The sequence below is a fragment of the Tachysurus fulvidraco genome, chromosome 3, assembly GCF_022655615.1.
Source record: "Tachysurus fulvidraco isolate hzauxx_2018 chromosome 3, HZAU_PFXX_2.0, whole genome shotgun sequence".
Lineage (NCBI taxonomy): Eukaryota > Metazoa > Chordata > Actinopteri > Siluriformes > Bagridae > Tachysurus > Tachysurus fulvidraco.
The window spans coordinates 27,595,678-27,619,366 of record NC_062520.1 but is presented as its reverse complement, the minus strand read 5'-3'; the positions used below and the strand labels follow the sequence as shown (position 1 = coordinate 27,619,366).

Genomic DNA, 23,689 nt, shown 5'->3' with positions numbered 1-23,689 from the left:
TGGTGTTACTACCTTTTGCCTTCAAACCAGCATGAAGCGATGGCACGGCCCCCACAGAGCTCTGATCTCGACATCATCGAGTGTGTCTGGGATTACATGAAGAGACAGAAGGATGTGAGAAAGCCGACATCCACAGAAGATCTGTGGTTAGATCTCCAAGATGTTTGCAACAACCTACCAGCCGAGTTCCTTCAAAAACTGTGTGCAGGTGTAATTAGAAGAATTGCTGCTGTTCTGAAGGCAAAGGGCGGTCACACCAAATATTGATTAGATTTAGATTTCTCTTTTGTTCATTCACTGCATTTTGTTCATTTATGAAAAGAAATGTTTAACACTTCCATTTTTGAAAGCATTCTTTGTTTACAGCAATTTTCCAGACCCGCCTTTTGCACAGTACTGTATATGGTTGAAATAAGAATAAAAGATAATTGACTTGACTTGGCATCTCAACTTTGTGACAATGCAAATGAGGCTCCTGACTGAGCGAGAACTCAATCTGACCCGAGCATTAGAGATCGCCGTCTCTATGGAGACTGCCGCGAAAGACGCGCAGGAAGTACAAAGAAAGGCGTCAGCCGAATGTCACGTAAACAAATTTGCAACAAAGCGAAGTGATATGTTCGATATGTTCCTGCTGAATGCTGGTTTAGAGACAAGGAGTGTGAACAGTGTGAAAAAAGAGGCACATACAGAAAATGTGTAAAACAAAACCAAATAAGAAGAAAAGGACATTTGCAAATAGAAATGTGAAGATATATGAACCGAATGAGCCAGACTCAGACAATTATGATATGGCAGGCTTCTCGTACACTGAGCTGCATTCTCTTAAACAGAAAGATCACAAAATTATCTGGGTTACTCCTATCACTGAAGGAGTAAAAATAAAAATGGAACTTGACACAGAATCAGCGCTGTCAATAATCTAATACAAAGATAACGAAGAGCATTTCTGACAAATTGAAATTGAGGCGCACTTCTGTAATACGTAAGACCTACACAGGAGAAAAAATTGCTCCGATGGGAAAAAATAAAGTCAAAGTAAAAGAGAAAAAGGTTGGAGTTCCCTTATTTGTACATGAATGGCAATGAAGCATTCAACTCAACTGGCAGTCTATTAAAAGTCTACTAAAGCCATGTAAGCCACACTGACTATGTGGGACCATTCCTTGACAAAATGTTTCTGATGGATGCATATTCAAAACGGCCAAAGGTATTTCCTGTGGCGAAGACACGCTGATCGGCTTTTCAAATTTTTTGTCTCTACTTCTTACGAAGGCTGAGAAAGACACCCTCCCCCCATCCTGACTACGTTTTACAGAGATACCAATGAGAGTATCCTGAGCAGCTGCATCACTGTCTGGTTTGGGAACTGCACCATCTCAAATCACAAGACCCTGCAGCAGATAATGAGGACAGCTGAGAAGATCATTGGAGTCTCTCTTCCCTCTATCATGGACACTTACACCACACTCTACATCCGCAAAGCCAACAGCATTGTAGATGACACCACACACCCCTTAGGGGGTTTTTACACCTGGTCACTTCATGTGTTTTCTGTGATCAGATAGCTATCCGATGGTAAAAAGACCAGGTCTAAATGCCCTCCGAAACGGTTTCGAGACGGATATAAATCCGATCGCTCAAAACCCTTCAGGAGGTGGTCTGGGATGCGTTTCAGATGAAACTGGACAGGTGTAAATGAATGTGGTTTTTTAAGCCACATACGTCAGCGCTATACTCCTCCCAAACAGAAGTACATCACTCGCAGGTGACTCGGAGTCGTGCATCGCGCCAGAAACAAATATGTTATCCCACCAGCGCTGGCTCCGATCTTTCACCCAGGTGTCTCGTTGGGTCTTAAAATGCAGCAAACAGTAATTGCTGTTTTTTGTAGCAACCGCATACTGTACACCAAAGCGTGTTCCATTTCAATTACCCCGGAAATGAAGTAAAATATATTTGCATATTGGGCGGGAGTAAAAAGATCAGATTGATATCCGAATCACTGAGACGCATTTATGTGGCCTAATGTAAATGGAACAGTTTTAACAAATCAGATATCGGATCAGAGAGAACACACGAAGTGACCGGGTGTAAAAAGGCCCTTACACACACACTCTTCACTCTCCTGCCATCTGGAAAGCATTTGGGCCCTCACGACCAGACTGTGTGACAGTTTCTTCCCACAAGCCATCAGACTCCTTAATAACTGAAACTGAACTGTTCTGAGCACAACATACACACACATCACCTGTATGCACTGCACAGACCTACACCACATACACACACTTCTAATATACAATGCATCAACCTGTTTACATGCTGTTTACATCCATCAACTTGTTTACATGCTGTTTTTGCACACTTTTTTGCCCTTTGCACATACTGTCTCACATTTCAGTCGTTTGCTGTTTTGCACAATCCTTTACACTATGTCAGGGACCTGCTGCTATGACACTGTGTTCATTCTAGTATTACTGCATGCAATACTGTTGAACATACAGTATTTACACTGGTCGGTCGGCGCTGTTTCTGTTTATTGTCTTTTTTTGTATTGTCTTGTAACTTTTCGTCTGCACTGTCTTTAGTCCTGCACCGTCTTGTCTGTCTTGTTTTTGTCCTGCACTGTTTGCACTAGGTTGCACAGATGCACTTTATGTGGCTAGGACTACTTACTAAATCCTTATCTCTGTCTTTGTTTTATGTAGCACCATGATCCTGGAGGAACGTTGTCTCATTTCACTGTGTACTGCAACAGCTATATATGGTTGAAATGACAATAAAAGCTTCTTGACTTGACTTGACTTGAATAGCTCGTCTGTGGGAGCCGAGCAGATGAGCTAACCTCCACGACCCGTGTATATCAGTGACCCAGTTGCTGGTTAACCGATTGTCCTTTATAGTGCCTACTAAAGTGATCCAAAACAACTGCATAACAGGAACAACCTGCAGTTTTGGAGATACTCTGACTTCAGTCCCCAAGCCATCATCGTTTTTCTTCATGTCATGCTTGCAGATAAACTTCCCCTCAGGTCTCACCTTACACCACACCATAGTTCTCCAGAGTGGACACTAACTGCAGGGTTTGATACTCTGCTGAAACTTGACTCGTGCTATGGATCTCTTTGTTCCTTGCAAAACGATGCTGCCAAAAGAAAAAGGTTATAATAATATTAAGTAATCACAGGAAAAGTAAAACTAATTATTTGTCCAGTTGTGAAGACTGGATTTAGGTTTTAAGTTTCAGTTAGTCTGTTCTTTCTGAACTCAGGAGCCTGAGCTTTGAGAAATGGCACCACAACGCCACCTGTCTTCTGTAGTACACTTTCACAAACTCAGTCTTTTTCCATGCACTAAGTCTGAATGAACCTGCCATTTAATCTGAGAACTGATCTGACTAAACAAAGTAAGTCAAACGGTCATTTTCCGGCACTGCGTGCATGTAAACAGTAAGTCACGGTGTGTGTGTTTGGCCCTGAGTTTTACCTGTTCATGGTGCACAGGTCTGTGTATAGCAATACTTGTCTGTGTTCGGATTGTAATCGCCGAATTCTGCCTAGGACAAAAGGGCACAAAGTGTCACCACCAGCTCCGAGTTCATACTCAGCCTTCATCACACACTTCATCACTTACTCTATCAGTTGCAGCAAGAACAAATGCCTTTGTGGAAATATTACACAATAAAGTCAGAATTAAATGACAAGCTATCAAAATTTAACTGACCAGCTGCAAAGACCCCACAGATTATTTGAATCGTTGCTTAAATTTGTTACATTTATAAAGCACAATTTAAGACTTCAGGGTTTCATCCAAAGTTCTGTACATACAATCATTACACACTGTCACATTAAACAGCATCATAAGACAAAGAAAAATTATAGGTTTTAAGAGAAGTTTTAAAAGTAGCTAAAGATGGAGAAGACCTCATGTGAAAGGGGAGAATGTTCCAGAATCCGGGACCAAGTCAGGTGTCAGGAAGCTTTTATTGTTATTGTAAGTGTATGTACAGTTGAACACGTGTGTGTGTGTGTGTGTGTGTGTGTGTGTGTGTGTGTGTGTGTGTGTGTGTGTGTGTGTGTGTGTGTGTGTGTGTGTGTGTGTGTGTGTGTGTGTGTGTGTGTGTGTGTGTGTGTGTGTGTGTGTGTGTGTGTATTAGTCCAGTCCCTGATGGCTTGAGGCTTCCCTCAAATTGTTCCACAGTCTGGTTGTTGAAGGACCGAGTGCTTCTCTACCTTTTTCCAGACAGCAGGAAGGTGATGAGTGTGTGTGAGGGGTGTGAAGTGTGTGTTGAAAATGTCTGTGAAAGACAAAAGTGAGACTCAGATAATCTTCTCAGCTACAGAAAAGCGTGATCAATAGAAATTCAGGTTATAAATATTGCACGAGCAAATCAATACGTTATCCTGCCATTATGTTATTACATTATTATATAAGCTAACAAATAGACTCACATTTACAAACCAAAACGGGAAGGAAAATAGGTTTAATGAGAGGGTTACAGTGTATGGGGTTGGGGTTATTCATTATTATTACTGGTCATTAAAATATTAACTAAATCACAATCAAGACGCAGAGAATGTAAGTTACACCTGTACCATGTCAACGTATATATCATACAGAAGTGAAGAAATGTTCCTTCATAGCATCACCTCGTTTGTTCTTGCAGGATGAAGAACTTTAGCACTCAGCTTTAGTCTGCACTGGGACATGGTGTCCACTTGCTGAGAGATTTGGGCTTCTTAGTTTTAACCAAAGGCTCTCTGCTTTACTCCCAGTGACCTGCACCTCCATGATTCCCAGCTCTCACACACCTGCAACATAACAGCGGCTTATATCGTGTGCGTGACACTAAGTGTAGCAGTGTTCCTGTGGTTTTAAACACCTCACTGCACAGGTAGAGAAACTGTCATCCAGCCAGATATAAACCATAAAATTACTGAACTCCACCCTGACGTCTCACTAATATGTCACTTTCTGTAATAACATTGCAATTCTGCACCACAGCCGACATTCATTTACATCTTCTTCTACCAGTTATAATTGGACATAACTCTACATTCATTGCTTAGTCTAGTTTACGTTCGTTTATGTATATTATCAGTACATACACTGTATATTTCTTTGCTACATTTCTTATACATACAATGCACACATTTTCACAAAAGTATATAATTATGTTTTAGACATATTGGACTTTGTCTATACAACTGGCACATATTCCTATTTTGCACATACTATACTTTTGTACATTCCACCTGTCATAATTTTATTTATTGTTGTAGATATACTAATATATTTATCTGCACTTTGGCATTTCGCTGCCATGTACCTGTACTATGCAATAAATATAAAGTTCTATCTATCAATCTATCTATCTATCTATCTATCTATCTATCTATCTATCTATCTATCTATCTATCTATCTATCTATCTATCTATCTATCTATCTATCCATCCATCCATCCATCCATCCAGCAGTGTCCTGTATTCTTCATTTTATTAATGAAGAGGACGATTTACACAAACTGTGCATAAACAGTAACTTTACATAGGATGTAAAAGATCTACTTTGTTAGATCTAGCAATATCTACGTCATTTAGTAATGTGTGAATATATAATCTATAAGTAATAATAAGTAATGTGCTCTTTTGTCATTATATTAAACTGTTTAGCGCAGTGAGCAGGAAAATCTACAAGCCAAGACACTATAATCATCTTTTAACTACAGAAACACACATCTGAGAGCTGAATATGTCCTAACTAACTTCATCAAGCTGCGGTATGACATGTACATAAATAATGATCATTGTTTTTACATTACATTACAATTCTGCCATTTAGCAGACACCTTTATCTAGAGTGACTTATTATTAATCATCCTGAGTGATTTGCTTTCAGTTTATACACTTGAGCAATTGAGATTTTAGGGCCTTACTAAGGGATTCGAACTCATGACGTTCTAATCTGTAATCCAACCCCTTAACCCCGATCTAGGATTAATCAGCACCTCCATAACAACTGAATCAGGTCGAGTAACATGACAATACACGTTAAAGCCCTCAATCACGAGTCCAATCACGAGTCCAATCACTTGAGGGGCGTAAACATGAAACCCGGAAGTGCAACACTTCCGTACCTACCCGTATTTAGGCATATCGTACCCTCTGTGCTATCGTTTGGTTAAAAGTATCCTGAACGCTGACAGGTGATATCCAATCATAAAAAGCCGAACTACGCCACTACTGCAGTGCTAGCCAATCAGAGCACAGAATGGTGAGTGGTGTCGGAAAACGGGTTGGAGTAAAATATGTTGTGACAGAAGTGACAGTCGGATGTGTGTTAACATGGTGTGGAATAACTTGAACGCTACACCCGTTAAAGTGGGTCAGGATGACAGGAACGTTGTGTTGTTAAGATGAACTCATGGACTATAAGCATGTAGCTATGTGCTAAGCGTTCACAGCTGTAGTGAGGATTTAAAGCGATAAGAAATGTTTGGGAATTTCAGAGAGAAACTGCAGAGCGTGCAGCAGGACTTTACCTCAGGGTATGTACACAAACTCACTAACACACTGATCGTCTCCTCCGTGGTATTTTCTCTCTTTCGCTTCTCTTCTGCGTCCAAATCTGTATTTCCTTAGTGTTAAAGGTTCCGCGAGTTTAGTGCGCTAGTGTGCGGTTTGGGACACAGCCTTCAGAGGCGTCTGCTAGATGACAACAAAGCTAGCTCCTCATTACACACACACACACACACACACACACACACACACACACACACACACACACACACACACACACACACACACACACACACCTCCACCTCCACCTCAGACTTGTTATTTTATATGGTCTTGCTTTTGTGAATAAATGGGTTCATACTGCACACATTATCCGCTGAGAAATATGAACAGGTTAATACAGACATTTCTCAGTGTGTGCTAGCTAACTTAGCTAACTGTGCTAAATTAGCTAACTGTGCCAAATTAGCTAACTGTGCTAAATTAGCTAACTGAAGGCTAACTGTGCTAAATTAGCTAACTGAAGGCTAACTGTGTTAAATTAGCTAACTGAAGGCTAACTGTGTTAAATTAGCTAACTGTGCTAAATTAGCTAACTGTGCTAAATTAGCTAACTGAAGGCTAACTGCATTCCACAGCGTTACTACTACTTTCAGATGACTGTCATGTGATCGACTGGAGAAAGGACATTTTTCTCTTTTTCTTTTTATTACGTCTCACTAGTAAAGGCACACATTTTATTCTATTTTAATCAGGTAAAGTGTCAGATTATATTCGTGGCATTACTTAAACTATTGAGAAACCTCAACGCCATTAAACTAAGATTTAAAATAAGTATATTATGACATTATTATTAGAATTAGAGGCTGTTTTGCATGTTACTTTACAGATGTAAAGTAGAACCGCACAGAAACTCGAGCAGAAAGAGGAACTTTGACAGTATTAAGGAACATACACTAACACTACAGTATAGTGTTTCAAATCCACTCCTGAATAAAACTCTGACTGTCTGAAGCCACTTTTAATCTGTGTAAACTTACAGCAGTCTTACAGAATTACTTTTCACACTATACACGATAATCCAGTATAATATTATATTATGAGTCCTGTAGCAGAAATTATTATTATTAATAAAACGATAATGTCAGATCTTTTATGTGATTTGTGATTACTGTGTGGATCTGTGATATAAACATTTTAGTCAGTGCAGTGCACATGAACCTCCTTCAGAGTGAGCATGAGATAATGAGGATATTTTTTTTGTTACCATATTTTGTGTATATTATGTTATTGCCACTACTGTATGTGAACCATGTGTAATTGTGTGCGGTAGATGTATGTCAGATCACTGCAATATGTGTGAGATCACTTTAAAGTTACAGTAAGATCACTGTAAGACGTGTGTAAGATCAGTGTAAGATCACTGCAAGATTACAGTAAGATCACTGTGATATTATAGTAAGATCACTGTAAGATGTGTGATTAGTGTAAGATCAGTGTATGATTACAGTAAGATCGCTGTAAGACGTGTAAGATCGTTGTAAGATTATAGAAAGATCGCTGTAGGACGTGTAAGATCACTGTAATATTATAGTAAGATCTTATTATCTATAGATCTTTCTATAATCTTACAGCGATCGATGTAAGATCGCTGTAATATTATAGTAAGATCGCCGTAAGACGTGTGCAACGTTGCCGTAAGACGTGTGTAAGATCACGTCAAGAAAAGTGCAAGACCCTGTAGGATTCTGGAGCTCTGTAAAGACCTTTTGTAAAGCCACCAAACTTATGACCAATGCAAATTCCTTTACAATGTGTGATTTCTGCTTGCAACAGCAAAGTAAGGCCAAAAATCACACAGTTTAAAGTCAGCTTTAAAAGCACCTTTGGTACATGACACTGGAAGGCTGAGGGATCAGTACAACTAACACACTACAATTTTCACATTAGAAAATCAAAGAAATCAGACGGTATGTTAGTGCAGAAATGTTAACCTTTCACTTGCTCCGGCTTTACTGAGTCAGCTCCATCTGTACATGACAGCTGTAATAACTTCAGTCCTTATCTTGCTTTGTAGGTTACAGGATTAATGAGTGTTAGCGCTCAGTCGATCCGGATGTGTGCCTGTCAGACTGATATGGCACTGAACATATTTATACAGCATATGGAAGCAGACTGTACAGATGGCTAAGAATAAAGTGCACTGTGTAGCATTAGCTAAGTAAAGACCCCTTTATAAGAGTGAACTCTACCAGGACCACATCACGTGTCCTCATATTCGGGGTTTCTTTCCTTTCAGAATCAAGACTTTGAGTGACAAGTCCAAGGAGGCCAAAATTAAGAAGAAACAGAGGTACGTACATCCTAATACAATTAAAATAAATTTCCTCTACTCAGTACATGGATGTACAGAAGAGTAATCACTCATTTAGCAGAAACTTTGTTGTCTTGGTGGATTGATGGATTTAGTTGAAGGACATTCAGTGTGATTTTTGTTGTGTGCTTTAGAAGAGAAGATTATCTGCCTCAGTACTCAGCTGGACTGGAGCTGTTGAATCGGTATGTGTTTGTAATGAATATACTGACCTTCATGAACCATTCAGAGTTTCATCATCATCATCTTGTTGTTGTTCTTCCAAAGATGTACATGATTCCAATTTGTTCTCTTATTTAAGAAATCAAAAATCACGTTTTTTTCCTCTAGATACGAGGACACCTGGGTGACGCTGCACAAACGAACCAAAGAATGTTCCAAATCTGCAGAAGTGAGTAGATTCCTGTCTTCACAGTATATATAGTGCACGAGGTCCAGGTCTTCCTTTATAACATGAAGCTACAGGTAAGTAAGGTTTAAAATGAAAAATAAACACACATCAATACAGATTCAGTTCGGTCGTGTTGCCTCCACCTTTATTATTAAAATATCAATGCATGTGTGTAGACTTCCGTGACTGACTTGTTCCAGCCTTGTCTGCAGTACTGAGAGATTATTGAGCCTTTTATTTGGACGTTACAGTCTGATTCTCTCACGGTCCGGCACAGGGATCACTGGGAATGACAGCAGAGTGAAATGACCTCATAACGAATTCAATTCAGTTTTGTTTGTATAGCACTGTTAACAATGGACATTGTATTAAAGCAGCTTTACAGAACATTTTTATGTCAAGTTTATTTGATTTATCCCTAATGAGAAGCCTGAGGCGACTGTGGAAGGAAAAACTCCCTTCCCTTAGAAGATGTGCCGCTAATAACGCTACATGTAACAGACTTATCTGAACACTATTTATACTGGTGTTCATCCCTATACCCTGTTTGCTCATGCACTCCTCAGGTGGTGGATGGAGAAGTGGTGATGCTTTCGGCTCACTGGGAGAGAAGGAGAGGATCCCTGCTGGAGCTGCAGGAACAGTTACAGCAGATTCCAGGCTTGATCACAGACCTGGAGTCCATCACAACTCGAGTCGGTAAGACAGACACAGAAAACATGCAACTCACGTCTCAAGTCTTATATCAAGCAACATATTGCCGTTTCCCGGCAGCTTTACCTAAAGTTTCTTCTCAGCTCTGGGCTAAAAAATTGCTTGATGTCATATACATTTGTTGTAAATGTTTTTAAGCTCCCTGATTTCCCGGATTAAGGTCTACAATTTAAACAAAGAAACTTTTTTTGTCTTTATATCCACTTTATTCTTGTTGCTCACATACAGAGGTCTCAGAAGCACGACACGGTGACACAACGGCACCTGGGATTGAAAACGCATAACCGGACATTGTTTAATAAATACTTACGTTTACAGCCAGCTTTCTGACAAAAACCACACTTTGACAGAACATGAAGGAATACAGAGGAGAGGGGGAAAAACAAAACAGTACAATCGGGAATAATATATAAAGAGAAAGATACCGAGTAGTAAAAACGACAAATGGTCGTTGAAGAAATGATGGTGGGTGGATGTGGAGTTCATGCTGTACGTGGGAGTGTTGGGGGGAGGTGTATCGGTGTATCTGTGTATGTGGGTGTGATGCCGTGATTATAGTATTTAGAATGTAAGTTATTCTCTTGTGGGCATTAAATCATCTAAAGGTGTAAACAGTGAACATAATAAAGTTAACAGTTATTAAAGACAAATCATTAGAGATCGTGTGACTCAGTCAGTAAAAGTTTGTGTCTCTGCTTCGAGCTGTTAAACAGTACAGTACGTATTGCAGTCAGCAGGTGGCGCTGTTGTAAGTATAGACACAGTCTCAGGGGATAAGTCCCTCATCCGTTCCAACCTTGGCACCGCCCCTGACTGTGGGCTCAGACTTTTCCCATGTAAGTGACACATTTGTTACATTGATTAAAAAATGCTGCCTTTGTCCTGAACAGAACTACAGTAGCAGGCGCTACATTTTAAAACCTGCTGAATTTAGACACTGTATAAAGCTGCACTTTTGTTTTGTACAAATCTTGGTGCTCAGTCTTTGTTTTAGTCAGTCGTGTTGTTGTGTTGTAACCTGAGCCAAGAAAGACTTAATGCTCGGTGTTGTCGTTCGTTCTGTGTAACATCCTTCTGCCGCCTCAGGAGCCTTGCTGCCACCAGAGGAGAACAGCGGGATCACCTTGAGTAACCTTGCAGAACAGCTGCTCAGTAATATATGAAGGCACTAAGTGGGAACTCCTGCGGCATTCCATCTGCTAGTCCTCGCAGCTTAAGGAGCTACATATTTACTTCCTCAGGCTCATTCCGTCAGCTTGCGACAGGTTCTCGCAGAATATGTTGCAGGCAACAGATCATGATGTTGTTAATGCTGCAGGTTACAGCCTGCTTTAGGTGGGACATAAAGTCAGTACTCAAGCTCAGGATTCACTTGAAAGTGCTGCAGTTTACAAGCCTCCACATATTGTTTTATCTTTTGTAAAACTTGTATCTTTTATTTTGAAAATAAGAAAAAAAATCTATAATGATATAATGAATGATGCAATGCTCCCTATATCAGGTTACTATCTGTTTAGAGTTTTGTGGAGCACTCGCTGTCTGCCCCTGGTCTTCCTCTAGGGTTTCTCTGGGGTTCCTCTAGGGTCCCTCTGTGTTCTATGGGATTCCACCGGGCTTCCTCTGGGGTTCCTTTGGGCTTCCTCTGGGGTCCTTTGGGCTTCCTCTGGGGTCCTTTGAGCTTCCTCCAGGGTTCCTCTGGGTTCTATGGGATTCCCTCGGGCTTTCTCTGGGCTTCCTGTGGGCTTCCTCCAGGGTTCCTCTGGGTTCTATGGGATTCCCTCGGGCTTTCTCTGGGCTTCCTGTGGGCTTCCTCCAGGGTTCCTCTGGGTTCTATGGGATTCCTCCGGGCTTTCTCTGGGCTTCCTGTGGGCTTCCTCCAGGGTTCCTCTGGGTTCTATGGGATTCCTCCGGGCTTTCTCTGGGCTTCCTCCAGGGTTCCTCTGGGTTCTATGGGATTCCTCCGGGCTTTCTCTGGGCTTCCTCCAGGGTTCCTCTGGGTTCTATGGGATTTTTCTTGGCTTCCTCTGGGGTTCCTCCGGTATTCCTCTGGGTTGTATGGGATTTTTCTTGGCTTCCTCTGGGGTTCCTTTGGGCTTCCGCCAGGCTTCCCCTGGGCTTCTTCTGGGCTTGTTTTGGGTACTCTAGTTTAATCCCACCTCCCAAACACAAACCATCAGCTTTGTGGATCAGCTACACAACCCTCATTAGTGTGAATATTTTTTGAGCATCTCATCCAGAATCTATTTCCTCCTGTGTTCCTGTAGATCCATAATAACGCTGATTAGAATAAAGCTCTTACAAAAGATGGAGTTATGAAGGAAGAAAGCACTGTATACAAAAGATATGATGCATAAAATTTAGTTTATATTTACTTACTCTGTGTGTGTGTGTGTGTGTTACGCTATATTCAGAACATTAGAAAGGAATGATGGTATCTTTGAGAAAAGGTTTTCATCTTGTAGCAGTTGGATTGAACTCCGGGGTTTTGACAGTTGTCCAGAATCACTGTGTTAAACTCCAGCGTCTTCCTGTGAAATTCCAGTTTCAGATGTTGTGGAGCTCCAGGGTGCAGAAGACTGTACAGCTAGGAAATCTTTCTCTCATGTTCATTTGTAAAATACACCTTGTGAGAGAAATGATTATTTTACCAATCTGTCTTCTCATCCTGATCAGTGCTGACTGTAAAAGAATTTTTAGTCTGTACCTTAATAAGATGGTGTTGATCAGCTGGGTTCCCTCCTGTGGGGGCATTTTACAAGGGAGGATGTAAACCGACTGAATCCTTTTTTTTTTTTGAGACGAGCCACTTGGTGGTGCTGAGAAGCTTTGCTTATTCTTTATGAACCTCTGAAAAACTGAGCAGTCTGATAATGTTCCATCACCTTGGGTTCAATACTAGAGATGGCGCTTTTGTGCTTATGGCTTCAGCCTCTGTGTCTTAACAGCTGAAACAGACTAATCTCACACACACACACACACACACGCACACACACACACACGCACACACAATATATATCACAACAGCATCAGCATGTAACTCATCAAATAAAACTATTTTATATCATTATTATTATTATATTTTTTTTTTTATTTAGCAATGAGTAAAAAGTTAAAGACTGAAGCAACGTGTAAGAACAGAAGAACTTAAATAAAATCACTTCTGTGGTGAAAAGAACCATTTTGCCTCACACACAGGACTGAACACATGGAATCGAGCACACAGGACTGAACACCAAAAATGACACACAATGACTGACCACACTGACTAAAGTGCTCAAATAAAACACACTGTTTGGCTGTAATGAACAACTAGACTGTTTCCCCAAACTGATTGCTGGGACTGAACACGCAGGTTAAACACGCGGGACTGAACACGCAGGTTAAATACGAGGGACTGAACACGCAGGTTAAACGCCCAACTCGAATCAAATCATTTGAACAGCCCAAGTATTGGATCATAGTTGATCAGGATGTGTAAATGATAAGCAGAGAAAGGATTTGACTTGTTCATGGTGAAAGTGTTGAGTATTTAGCACAATAATAATAATAACTAGAACGGTACATATCCTGAAGAAAATGTGAATGGTGCTTGCACGTGGCAAGTTCCCCTCATCGTGCTGAGTGTTTTGATATATGACACGTCTATGTTGTGCTAACTTTTTGATTTTGCTTATTTTGGGGGCGGGGCTACACGTGACCAAAACACACGCGAGGCACTTCCCCTCATTGGGCTGAGTGTTTTGATATATGATGTCCATGTTGTGCAAAAGTTATAATAATAATAATAATAATAATAATAGTAATAATAATAATAATAATAATAATAATAATAAAGTTGTATTAAAAGTGAACAGAAAGCCCTGCACTCTGTACAACCATCTTGTCTTTGCTATACAGCTCAGCTCGAGTCCAGCTTTGAGGAGATGGAGAGTCATCTGGAGAACTTGGAGAACCTGTGTGGTCAGTGTGAGCTGCAACGCTTCAAACACTTTCAGATTCTGCAGCTGGAAAACTACAAGAAGAAGAAGAGGTGATTATATTACTGTCGAACATTTCTCTCCAATGTCTCCTTATTCCTGAAGAGCTTGTCATCAACAAGGACAGGAAAGCTCTGGGATGATTCTCTGGGAAAGACAGTTGTATCAGTCGCACTCTGAGCATCTCTGAGCATCTCCTGTGTGTTACTATAACATCACATTTGCACGCATACCTGAAAAAAGCAGCCAGTTTGCTGTTTCCTGTGATGTACACCTATATAATACACTGAGGTGCTTTTTTTTCTTCATCTTAAAACTTAAAACTCATCTAGATTTTGTAGATGGTTCATCATCTGATCCTCAGCTTTTCTATTTCTAAATCAGTGCGTTTCCCTGAAGGGCCCTGAGTAATTCATATCTCTCCCCTCATTCTCATCTTCTTTCTTTTCCCTACTGGCATTCCCCCACCCCCACTTTTTCTCCAGATCATTTACTGACGGTAAATTTAGGTGTAATGGAATTGCAGTGAAGAGACGATTAGGAAGGAAAGTCATTAATCTAACATCACATCTAGGCTCTGAAGTTGATTCATATACTATGTGAATTCTAACCACAGCATTAGACCAGAAGGATATAAAGATGTTGGACAGCAATCGTTTGGACGAGGATCAGAGTGTAATGTTGTATATTTCCACTAGAGACAGTCCATTTTTCTAATGTCTTATAATAGAATCTCACTAAACGCTGAGTGTGTGATGCACGGCATGATGACGCATCTTTTTATTTCTCTCTGTGTTTAATGTGCAGCAGAACAAATTGCGTACTACTGCCTTCTCTGTTTATCAGCAATGAATGAAACCGTCGTGTTTGTCATACGAGACGTGTCACAACTTTCCCTTTTGTTCATTTTGTAGGAAAGAACTGGAATCTCTTAAAGGTAAGAAACTATATGAATAAATTATTTCTGTAAAGTTCTGTAATTCATTGTTTGGTCATTTTCTTCACACGTGAATTAACACCTAATTGTGTCATGTCTCCTTTACCTCCTGGACCTCATGTACTGCCTCACAGTGAGGAGAGGTGTTGAGTAATCAGCTGATGCTTAATTTCTGTGTGTAAGTGATGAGGCAGTGATTGGGGTGATCTCTGGGTGTGTCTCAATCAGCTCTGGGTGTGTCTCAATCAGCTCTGGGTGTGTCTCAATCAGCTCTGGGTGTGTCTCAATCAGCTCTGGGTGTGTCTCAATCAGCTCTGGGTGTGTCTCAATCAGCTCTGGGTGTGTCTCAATCAGCTCTGGGTGTGTCTCAATCAGCTCCATAGTTCAGTAGGCACGCTGCTCCTCAGGGAGTCGGCCATTTTAATAGCTCTCTCTCTGTCTCTCTCTCTCTGTCTCTCTCTCTGTCTCTCTCTCTCTTTTGCTCTCCCTGTCTCCCCCCCTCTCTCACTCTCTCTTTCTCTATCTCTCTCTCTCTCACACACACACAAACACACACTCTCTTTTCCCCCCTCTCCCTCTCCCCCTCCCCCTCTCCTCTCCCCCTCTCTCTGACTGTGCCCCCCCTCTCTCACACACACACTTTTCTTTCTCTCTCTCTCTCACACACACACACACACACTTTTTCCTCTCTCTCTCTCCCTCCCTCTCCCTCTCTCTCTCTCTGTGTATCTCTCTCTCTCTTTCCCCCTCTCTCTGTCTCTCTTTCTTTTCCCTCTCTCTCCCCTCTCTCTCTCTCTCTTCTCTCTCTCTCTTCCCCCTCTCTCTTTCTCTTTCCCTCAATCACAAAATTAAACATTTGCTCCCTAAAAAAAAAAACTACTGACATTGTCACAAAGCAGCTTTACAAACATATAGAACCAGAATAAAAATGTTAAAGTTTAAAATTAAGTTATTTTTATCTCCGAACATCTATTTCAGATGATCAGGCCTGATGTGAGGTTGACGAGGTAAAACTCCCTGAGCTGTTATGAGGAAGAAAGCTTAAGGAGGACCCAGACACAGAAGTGAACCTCATCCTCATCTGAGTGACCATGAACAGGAACTGATGTCAATGTAAATAATATCAGTTCACTTCTGAGCCTGGTTCCTCTTAAGGTTGAGCGACATTTAAAATATATATACACATCATTTGTGTGACATCATGTCTGTATGTTCAGTGTAAAGAAATGTAATGGGTGTAATCGGGGTTGAAGCGGTGGTGATGTGATCACAGTCAGTGTTTGTCTGGACTCCATCATGTGAGACTCTGCTGAGGAACAGAAGCTAACATTCTCTCCAAACTGCTCATTACTGCCACTAATCACTGTCTAAATCTCCAAACAGAGTGGACTAGAACAGTGCATCCTTTCCAGAGGGCAGAAATCTTCTTACTGACCTCATTTTTTGTGCTTTTTTAAAAAAAAAACTTTTTTACTAGAAGTAACACCTATGACCTGTGTTACTTTTTTTTTTCCAAGTCTCTTGGTTGAATTGGCTAAATTCCTTCCAACAGGTTGTATAATACGTCCCCATGTAGCAGGGATTACATGTGAAATCATTTGGCTGTACTGTGGGAAAACAGCCTTGGCTACAGGCTTGGAGAAAGTGACTCAGTCGGCTATTAAAACATGCAGAGAAATCATTCAATTAAAGCTTCTGTCCTTTTAGCAGATTTTAAAGATAAGTATTTCTTTCGGTGGTTTTGGCTGGAATTAGAACATAAGGTGCTCGGTAAGTCGAGAGAGGTTCATATCACGTATACGTACGTGCTCTCCACCCCCGTGTGGCCGTGAATGGTACGTTCCAAGTTCGCTTCTCCTTCAGCGCTGTGCCCCTGAGCAGGAGATGATGCTTTACCATCACACAGAGTATGACATAGCGCACGTGTGTGTATATCTGTGTGTGTGTGTGTGTGTCTGTGTCTGTGTGTGTGAGTGATCTACAGATTCTATCTACATTCTGTAGAAGGTGTGAAGAGATGCGTGTTTAAGGCTTATTTGTTCTGGAGCTGTTTTCACTCGTCTTCACACAGAGACAGGAGCATGTGCACGCCTGGAGCTGTGGACAGCAGTAAGAGGAAATAATTTTCTGAACCATTTTCGTTTGTTTGGCTGTGGATGCATTGTAGCTGTCATGGTGATGAAGGCCAGCCTGACAGCGCTGTTTAAATGATCTGATGCTTTAAGAAGACTCGGATGCACTGCTGTTTGTCTGATGGAGGCTTGAGAGCCCTTTGAGCTTTGGTGAAACTGGTGAAAGGTTTAGTTGTGGCTTTTGGGCTGGGGTCCAACACATTGGAGGTGGCCATGCTGGTCTTTGCAAATAAGTCTGTTTTGGCTCTGGTGTAAAGAACTCGTGCTGTTCTGTTCAGCTGCTGTTTACTGACTTCATGAAAGATGGTGTGTGTATAAGGCTTTAATCGGCAGCTACGATATATTTACGGGTTTCAAACAGCATTGTAAATACTTTACTTGTTTTTTTGTCAACTGCATGATGCCTTGTGATCGATCAGCCAATCATGTGGCAGCACATCGAGAGTTTTGGTTAATGTTCACATCACACATCAGAATGAGAGATGATCTCTCTGACTTTTAACAGTGGATGCAGGGTTGTTGGTAGCCGATGGGCTACGTTGAGTATTTCAGAAACTCTCGATCTGGGAATTTTACACACAGAATGTTGTGAAAAACACAAAACACTCTGTAAGTGGAGGATCGGATTGCAATGCCTTACTGATGAGAGATGGGAGGAGTCTTCCAGACCAGACTAGTCTGAGCTGACAGGAAGTCTAAGGGCCTTTTTACACCTGGTCACTTCGTGTGTTCTCTCTGATCCGATAACTATCTGATTTGTTAAAACTGTTCCGTTTACATTAGGCCACATAAATGTGTCTCGGCGAATCTGATATCGATTCGATCTTTCTACTCCCGCCCAAAATGCTAATCTAATTTACCTCATTTCCGGGGTAATTGAAACGGAACACGTTTTGTGCAGTTTTCAGGATGCAATCGAAAAGAAGACGAAACAACTTATGCTACAAAAACCAGCATTTACTGTTTGCTGCATTTTCGCTGGCAGCAGCAGCGCATTTTAAGACGCAACGAGACGCCTGGGTGAAAGATCACCTGCGAGTGACATACTTCTCTTTGGGAGGAGTACAGCGCTGACGTATGTGACTTGAACAACCACATTTATTTACACCTGTCCAGTTTCATCTGAAACGCATCCCAGACCTCCTCCTGAAGGGGTTTGAACGATCAGATTTATATCCGTCTCGAGAACGTTTCGGAGGGCATTTAGACCTGGTCTTTTTACCATCAGATAGCTATCTGATCACAGAAAACACATGAAGTGACCAGGTGTAAAAAGCCCCTAAAATCCACAACTCAAATAATCACTCTTTACAACTGTGTTGAGCAGAAAATCATCTCAGAACACACAACACATCAAACCTTGGTGCTACAACAGCAGACCGCTTCAGCTTCCTCGTGTCAGCTAAGAACCAGAATCTGAGACTGTACAGACTCACTGAAGCTAGACTAAGTTTGCCATAGAGACGCTGTTTAGTGTCAAATTTATTATAATGTTAATCTATAATCTCTATATGACACTGACCGATCATTCAGCAACAAGTAAATACACAAACAAACAAACAAACAAAGCACCTTAGCTTCATGTTTTTACCTCTAAGTAAATTACCACAAAACATTTGAAAATAATTAATGTTTCATTAAATCCGATTTAAACCAGATAAATTGTTAGAAAGGGATTTTTAACTGCCATGTGGGGTAACAATGTGGGGTAAGTTCTAATATTTTACTTTTCTTCTTACGGGGAAAATGAATAACAAGGGTATTTTTTATATATAAAACATTTTCTTCACAAAACAAGACCACGTTTTTATACCAGACCTATAAGAATAGTATGAAAGAATAAAAATGCTTAAAACCCTTAACTAACTACTTAAAATCACCCAAGGTGTTACGTTTAATAAGATGTTCCTATTAAAGTGGACATCTAAAATCCCCAATTAGAACTTTCCTTTCTTTCCTGCTGTCTCTGGGTCAAATACAGTATCATATCTATGGACCTGGACAGATTTGGTTCCATAACAGGACTGAAGGTTTGCAGCTAGTTGTTTAGAGGCACTCGAGTTTTATTGACGTGTTTGAGTCAGAAGAGTTGGAATATGATGATTTACACAACGCTGCGAATGTTATTGCACAGAAACCTTTATTGTGTTTGTCCTCTGGCTGGAAAATCAGGATAAAGCAGACGACATAAGCAGGGAAAAGACGTCCTCTGTCTGTGCACGTCATGCGAGGTGCGGAGATTAGGAGCAAGTCAGCGATAGAATCTCTGGTTGTTTTCACCGCATTGCAATACAGTCTGCCTCATACATTACTCAGTGCTTCTCCAGCTGCTGGACAGTATTGAGCCACAGCTTTAATCCTGCTCATATAAATCCTGAGCGATTGTGGAGGGATTATAAAGAGGTGGATGTCAACTTTGCACTACAGAACAACCGGAAACATCGACACGACCTTTATGTTGTTGTTGAAGATTCTTCTCTTCATCGCCGTGTCCATCCATCCACTGAATAATGAGCGCAGCGATGTCGTTATCCTTCAATATAGGAACATTTTTCACTAGAGGTTAAACATATACTGTTAAATTGCATCACATCACGGTGCATTATAGTGATTATCAGACCGAGACGTTACGGACTGTACTGTACTCTACGGAGTTAAACACCAACCAAAATCCATCTAAAACTTAAGTCATGTTTTAGGGCACGTACTGTTTGGCTACATGCTTCGTTTTATAGCTGTCGCATGCAGGTAAATAACCTGCCAGGTTAGTCTGCAGGTATCCTAATAAAACTCACCTGTTCAGCCGTGTTTGTAACCGTAGCGTCGTCACGTTAAAGTCGGGGTCATTTTTCATGTGCTGAAGAGGGAGCTCTATTAGTCTTTTCACTAAGATGCTGCATTAGCAGTTAGACCACTCTCATTAAGATAAGCTATTAACCTAAGTAGCCCATGGGCTTCGCCTCTGAACTTAACCATCACTCTTTTGTCCTTTCGCTGATTAGCAGCAGGGAGACGACTCCGGGTTTGTTTCTTCTCCTGACAGCACACAGTGGTAGTGCGACGATGTGATTGCAGCGTACCAAAGTGTCCTCATTATTAAACATTGTTTTTTTTCCTAAATTGAGATTGCATATGTTGTAATATGCGAATGAGCTCTTTAGCCACAGCCACGGTTTTACACCAGTGTCATCCGGCGAGCATCCTGACCAGCCTTAGCCATGATTGTCTTGGTTCTTTCTACTTTCAGCTGATTTAGAGTTTCATCGTGTATTTTTAATATGTTGCACAGACAGAGTGAAAAAACGTTCACTACATCTTGATCACGCTGTTGTATCGTTTACTGTTCTGCAGTTCTGAATCACCGTCTGGTTTCCGTTTGCCGTTTTCTCAGAGCGTGAAGAATGTGAGGATCCGAGTGCCTGATGTTTACGCCATGCCTTCATACATCATTAGCCTTTAGACACAACGAAAATGAAGCAATAGACAAGTATAAAATACTGTTTTAATAATCTACTGATAACTGTAAAGGGGGGCACGGTGGCTTAGCGGTTAGCACGTTCGCCTCACACCTCCAGGGTTGGGGGTTCGATTCCCGCCTCTGCCTTGTGTGTGTGGAGTTTGCATGTTCTCCCCGTGCCTCGGGGGTTTCCTCCGGGTACTCCGGTTTCCTCCCCCGGTCCAAAGACATGCATGGTAGGTTGATTGGCATCTCTGGAAAATTGTCCATAGTGTGTGAGTGTGTGAGTGAATGAGAGAGTGTGTGTGCCCTGTGATGGGTTGGCACTCCGTCCAGGGTGTATCCTGCCTCGATGCCCGATGACGCCTGAGATAGGCACAGGCTCCCCGTGACCCGAGAAGTTCAGATAAGAGGTAGAAAATGAATGATAACTATAAAGATTTCTCTCTTTCTTTTGCACACACATTCCCTCTAATCACTTACTATAAGCTATTTAAGCTTCTGACCTCATTTAACGTTCTCCTGCTTAGAGACGGGACGTCAGATGATGCAGTCGGGTCCATATATATCAGGAAACTGACACGGTTGTTGATATTGATATTTTAGCTGTTTACCAGCATGTTAGAGTCACAGCTTTTAATTTAAGCCTTGTGTAGGAGTTTTACAGCACGCTTTAAATGTAGCTGCCCACAATGTTTTCTAGTGAGCTTTCTTGGTTCTCATCTCCCAAAATATAAAATATGATCTATGCGAAAAGCTCCGTGTGAGTGCCCAGTACACTGCCATGCTAATGAACATGGCCTTTGTCCTGAAATTTTCCTATCTAAACCAGCTTCCTCTTCCTTGTTACAGAGTCCGTGGTTCCGGTCTCAGTACACACCTCTACTCCTGTTTATAGTTACACACATTACAAGAATAATTCTCTGCTTAATGTACACACTGTCGGCTACAATACGGAAGTTACTAATTAAGTTACCGTTCATGTCTAACAGCGTTCCCTAACGACAAGCCCGAGGTGACGCTGGTGAGGAAAAACAAACAGATATGAGGAAGAAACCTCGAAAGGAACCAGACTCAATAACTAACCTCGTCCTCATTTGGTGACAGTTAATAATATAAATGTAAATAATGACCGTTCTACAACCGTTTGTGGTCGAGTGAATAAGCAACAAAGAGCTCCCGAGGAACTAACAGGTCAGAACGATTTCCGAGTTCCCCACAGACCCAACACTAATTCCTTCCCGTCGAAGTCTTTAAATGTTTGCTGATGAGAACTCCACCACAAAGCTGACCGAAGCAACAGTAGCTCAAAGCTAGTAGCATGATAGTGTGGAGCTGCCCCATCTTCAGATAATATACATATATGGAGGTAAACTAGCGTTAATTTACAGTTATATACATTTATCATTTAGATCTAAGTGACATTATGGTGATGTCAGATATAGACACAAGTAACTTTTCTCTCTTGCTGCAATACAATAAAGATCAAGCTGAAGCCAAGAGACACTGATGTGATGCAACATGAACCACACTTTCACTATATTATTTTTTTTTCTGTGTGTGGTCACAGTGGGAACTATATTATATATGTATATGTAAATATATGTAAAATGTCAGTTCCAGTCTGAGCCGATTGCCTGAGGACTAAACAGAAATGAATCATGAGTGAAAACGAAGCGAGAGAAAAGAGACGAATTTAACTGCAATTCAAAATATCACCTGAAAAGTAAAAGTAAACCAGAGGCGACGATGCAGACAGCAGCCGGAGACGCAGCAGATTTCAGCTGGTAAACACTGTGTAGTTATAGTGGGGGTGAAGGACAGAGCCGAGGTACAGATACTGTACTAAACTAATACTTTCACGTCATTTAGGACATCAGATCTGCAGCTTCATGACCTATTTATCAGACTTTCGCAAACACCTTTTGCAAATTTGTCCTGAATGCAAAAAGTGGCATTAAATGTCGCACACAAGGAAACAAGTACCAGCTGTCGGCGTCCCTCAGAAGTACAGAGATAGAATAACGACAGTGCTGTGCAGAAAAAAACAGAAATAAAATCCACAGTATACAGAGTATGAGACTTGGTATGAGGTTGGTAGTGTGTGATGGTGCATAGTAACAGCAGTGTGTATCACATATGTTTGTAGAATACACAGAATGTGTGAGTGGTGCAAGCAGCAATATTGTGTGTAATGTATGGAGTCGGTATTTATAGATAAAGAGCATGGATGTGTGTGTATATGTATATACACGCTTTGTCTTGCTTTAATCTGCAGTTTATTTCCATGTTTCTGCCTCGAATCCATTGCAGGATGTTTGTAGGAGTCGTAGCCGTAGCGGCCGCTTCACGGTGCCTACACACAGAACAGAGACGATGCCACTTCAGTAACAAAGACATGCTTCCTGCCATTCAGTGTAGTGAGCTCTCTTCCTGTTGGAGATAAACAGATAAAGAAGCGTCGTCGAGAACACACAGAGCACACGCTCACACACACACACACGCTCACACACACATTCACACATTCTGAGCCAGTTTTCAGCTTTCTGCAGGAGGAGCTGATCTCCGTGCAGAGTCGCTTTAATTCATCTGCAGCCTTCGCCTTTCCGCTCGGTGCACACAACATCGGCGGTGATCGCAGCAGGAAGTAGCAGCAGGTTACATAGCGCTCTTCACACAAACACCCGGGACTGTAACTGACATCGGGGTTGGCATGTCATTCCATGTTTTCTTCGGTTTGGATTGTAAAAGTGAACAAAGTCCATATTCTCACAGTCTCTGTGTTCTCTCTCTCTCTCTCTCTCGCTCTCTCTCTCTCTCCTCGTGCTAGCCGACTTGGATGCTGAACACGCCCAGAAGGTCTTGGAGATGGAACACGCACAGCAAGCGAAGCTGAAGGAGAGACAAAAGTATTTCGAAGAGGCTTTTCATCAAGACATGGAGCAATATCTGTCTACTGGCTACTTACGCATCACTGACAGGAGAGGTGAGACTCGGGCACCGTCTGACCTGCACTCGTCTCTCACATCCACTGCTTTTGTTCCTGTCTTCTTCTGACCAGATCTGTCAATCATAGAGACTTGAATCGTGAGCTAATGCTGTAACCCGTCGATGCTTTCAAAAGTAATGGCACCCATCCTGACAGAGTAAAAAACGATGATCTGTACAGACCGGAGTATAAAGCGCTG

General features: G+C 41.4%; 1 protein-coding gene and 1 long non-coding RNA gene across 4 annotated transcripts in view; one reads left to right on the top strand and one right to left on the bottom strand.

The window, feature by feature from the left end:
• Positions 1 to 2,692: 2,692 nt before the first annotated feature.
• Positions 2,693 to 8,812, bottom strand: LOC113647420. Of its 2 annotated transcripts, none has more exons than XR_007140148.1 (4): positions 6,543 to 8,812; positions 4,590 to 4,811; positions 3,487 to 4,297; positions 2,693 to 3,145 (listed from the first exon to the last, which is right to left on the bottom strand). It is a non-coding gene; the product is annotated as an uncharacterized LOC113647420 (long non-coding RNA). The 2 variants fall into 2 exon arrangements; XR_003441665.2 differs by having other exon boundaries at positions 4,650 to 4,811.
• dtnbp1a (dystrobrevin binding protein 1a) overlaps positions 6,299 to 23,689 on the top strand; it is a 20,368-nt gene continuing 2,977 nt past the window's right edge. For both annotated transcript variants that reach the window (XM_027154126.2, XM_027154121.2), the window contains exons 1-8: positions 6,299 to 6,548; positions 8,819 to 8,872; positions 9,028 to 9,078; positions 9,224 to 9,284; positions 9,851 to 9,983; positions 13,896 to 14,028; positions 14,890 to 14,912; positions 23,332 to 23,487. In XM_027154126.2, the coding sequence (XP_027009927.1) occupies positions 6,493 to 6,548; positions 8,819 to 8,872; positions 9,028 to 9,078; positions 9,224 to 9,284; positions 9,851 to 9,983; positions 13,896 to 14,028; positions 14,890 to 14,912; positions 23,332 to 23,487 (667 nt within the window). In that variant the 5' untranslated portion in view covers positions 6,299 to 6,492. The remainder of the gene's footprint in view (positions 6,549 to 8,818; positions 8,873 to 9,027; positions 9,079 to 9,223; positions 9,285 to 9,850; positions 9,984 to 13,895; positions 14,029 to 14,889; positions 14,913 to 23,331; positions 23,488 to 23,689) is intronic.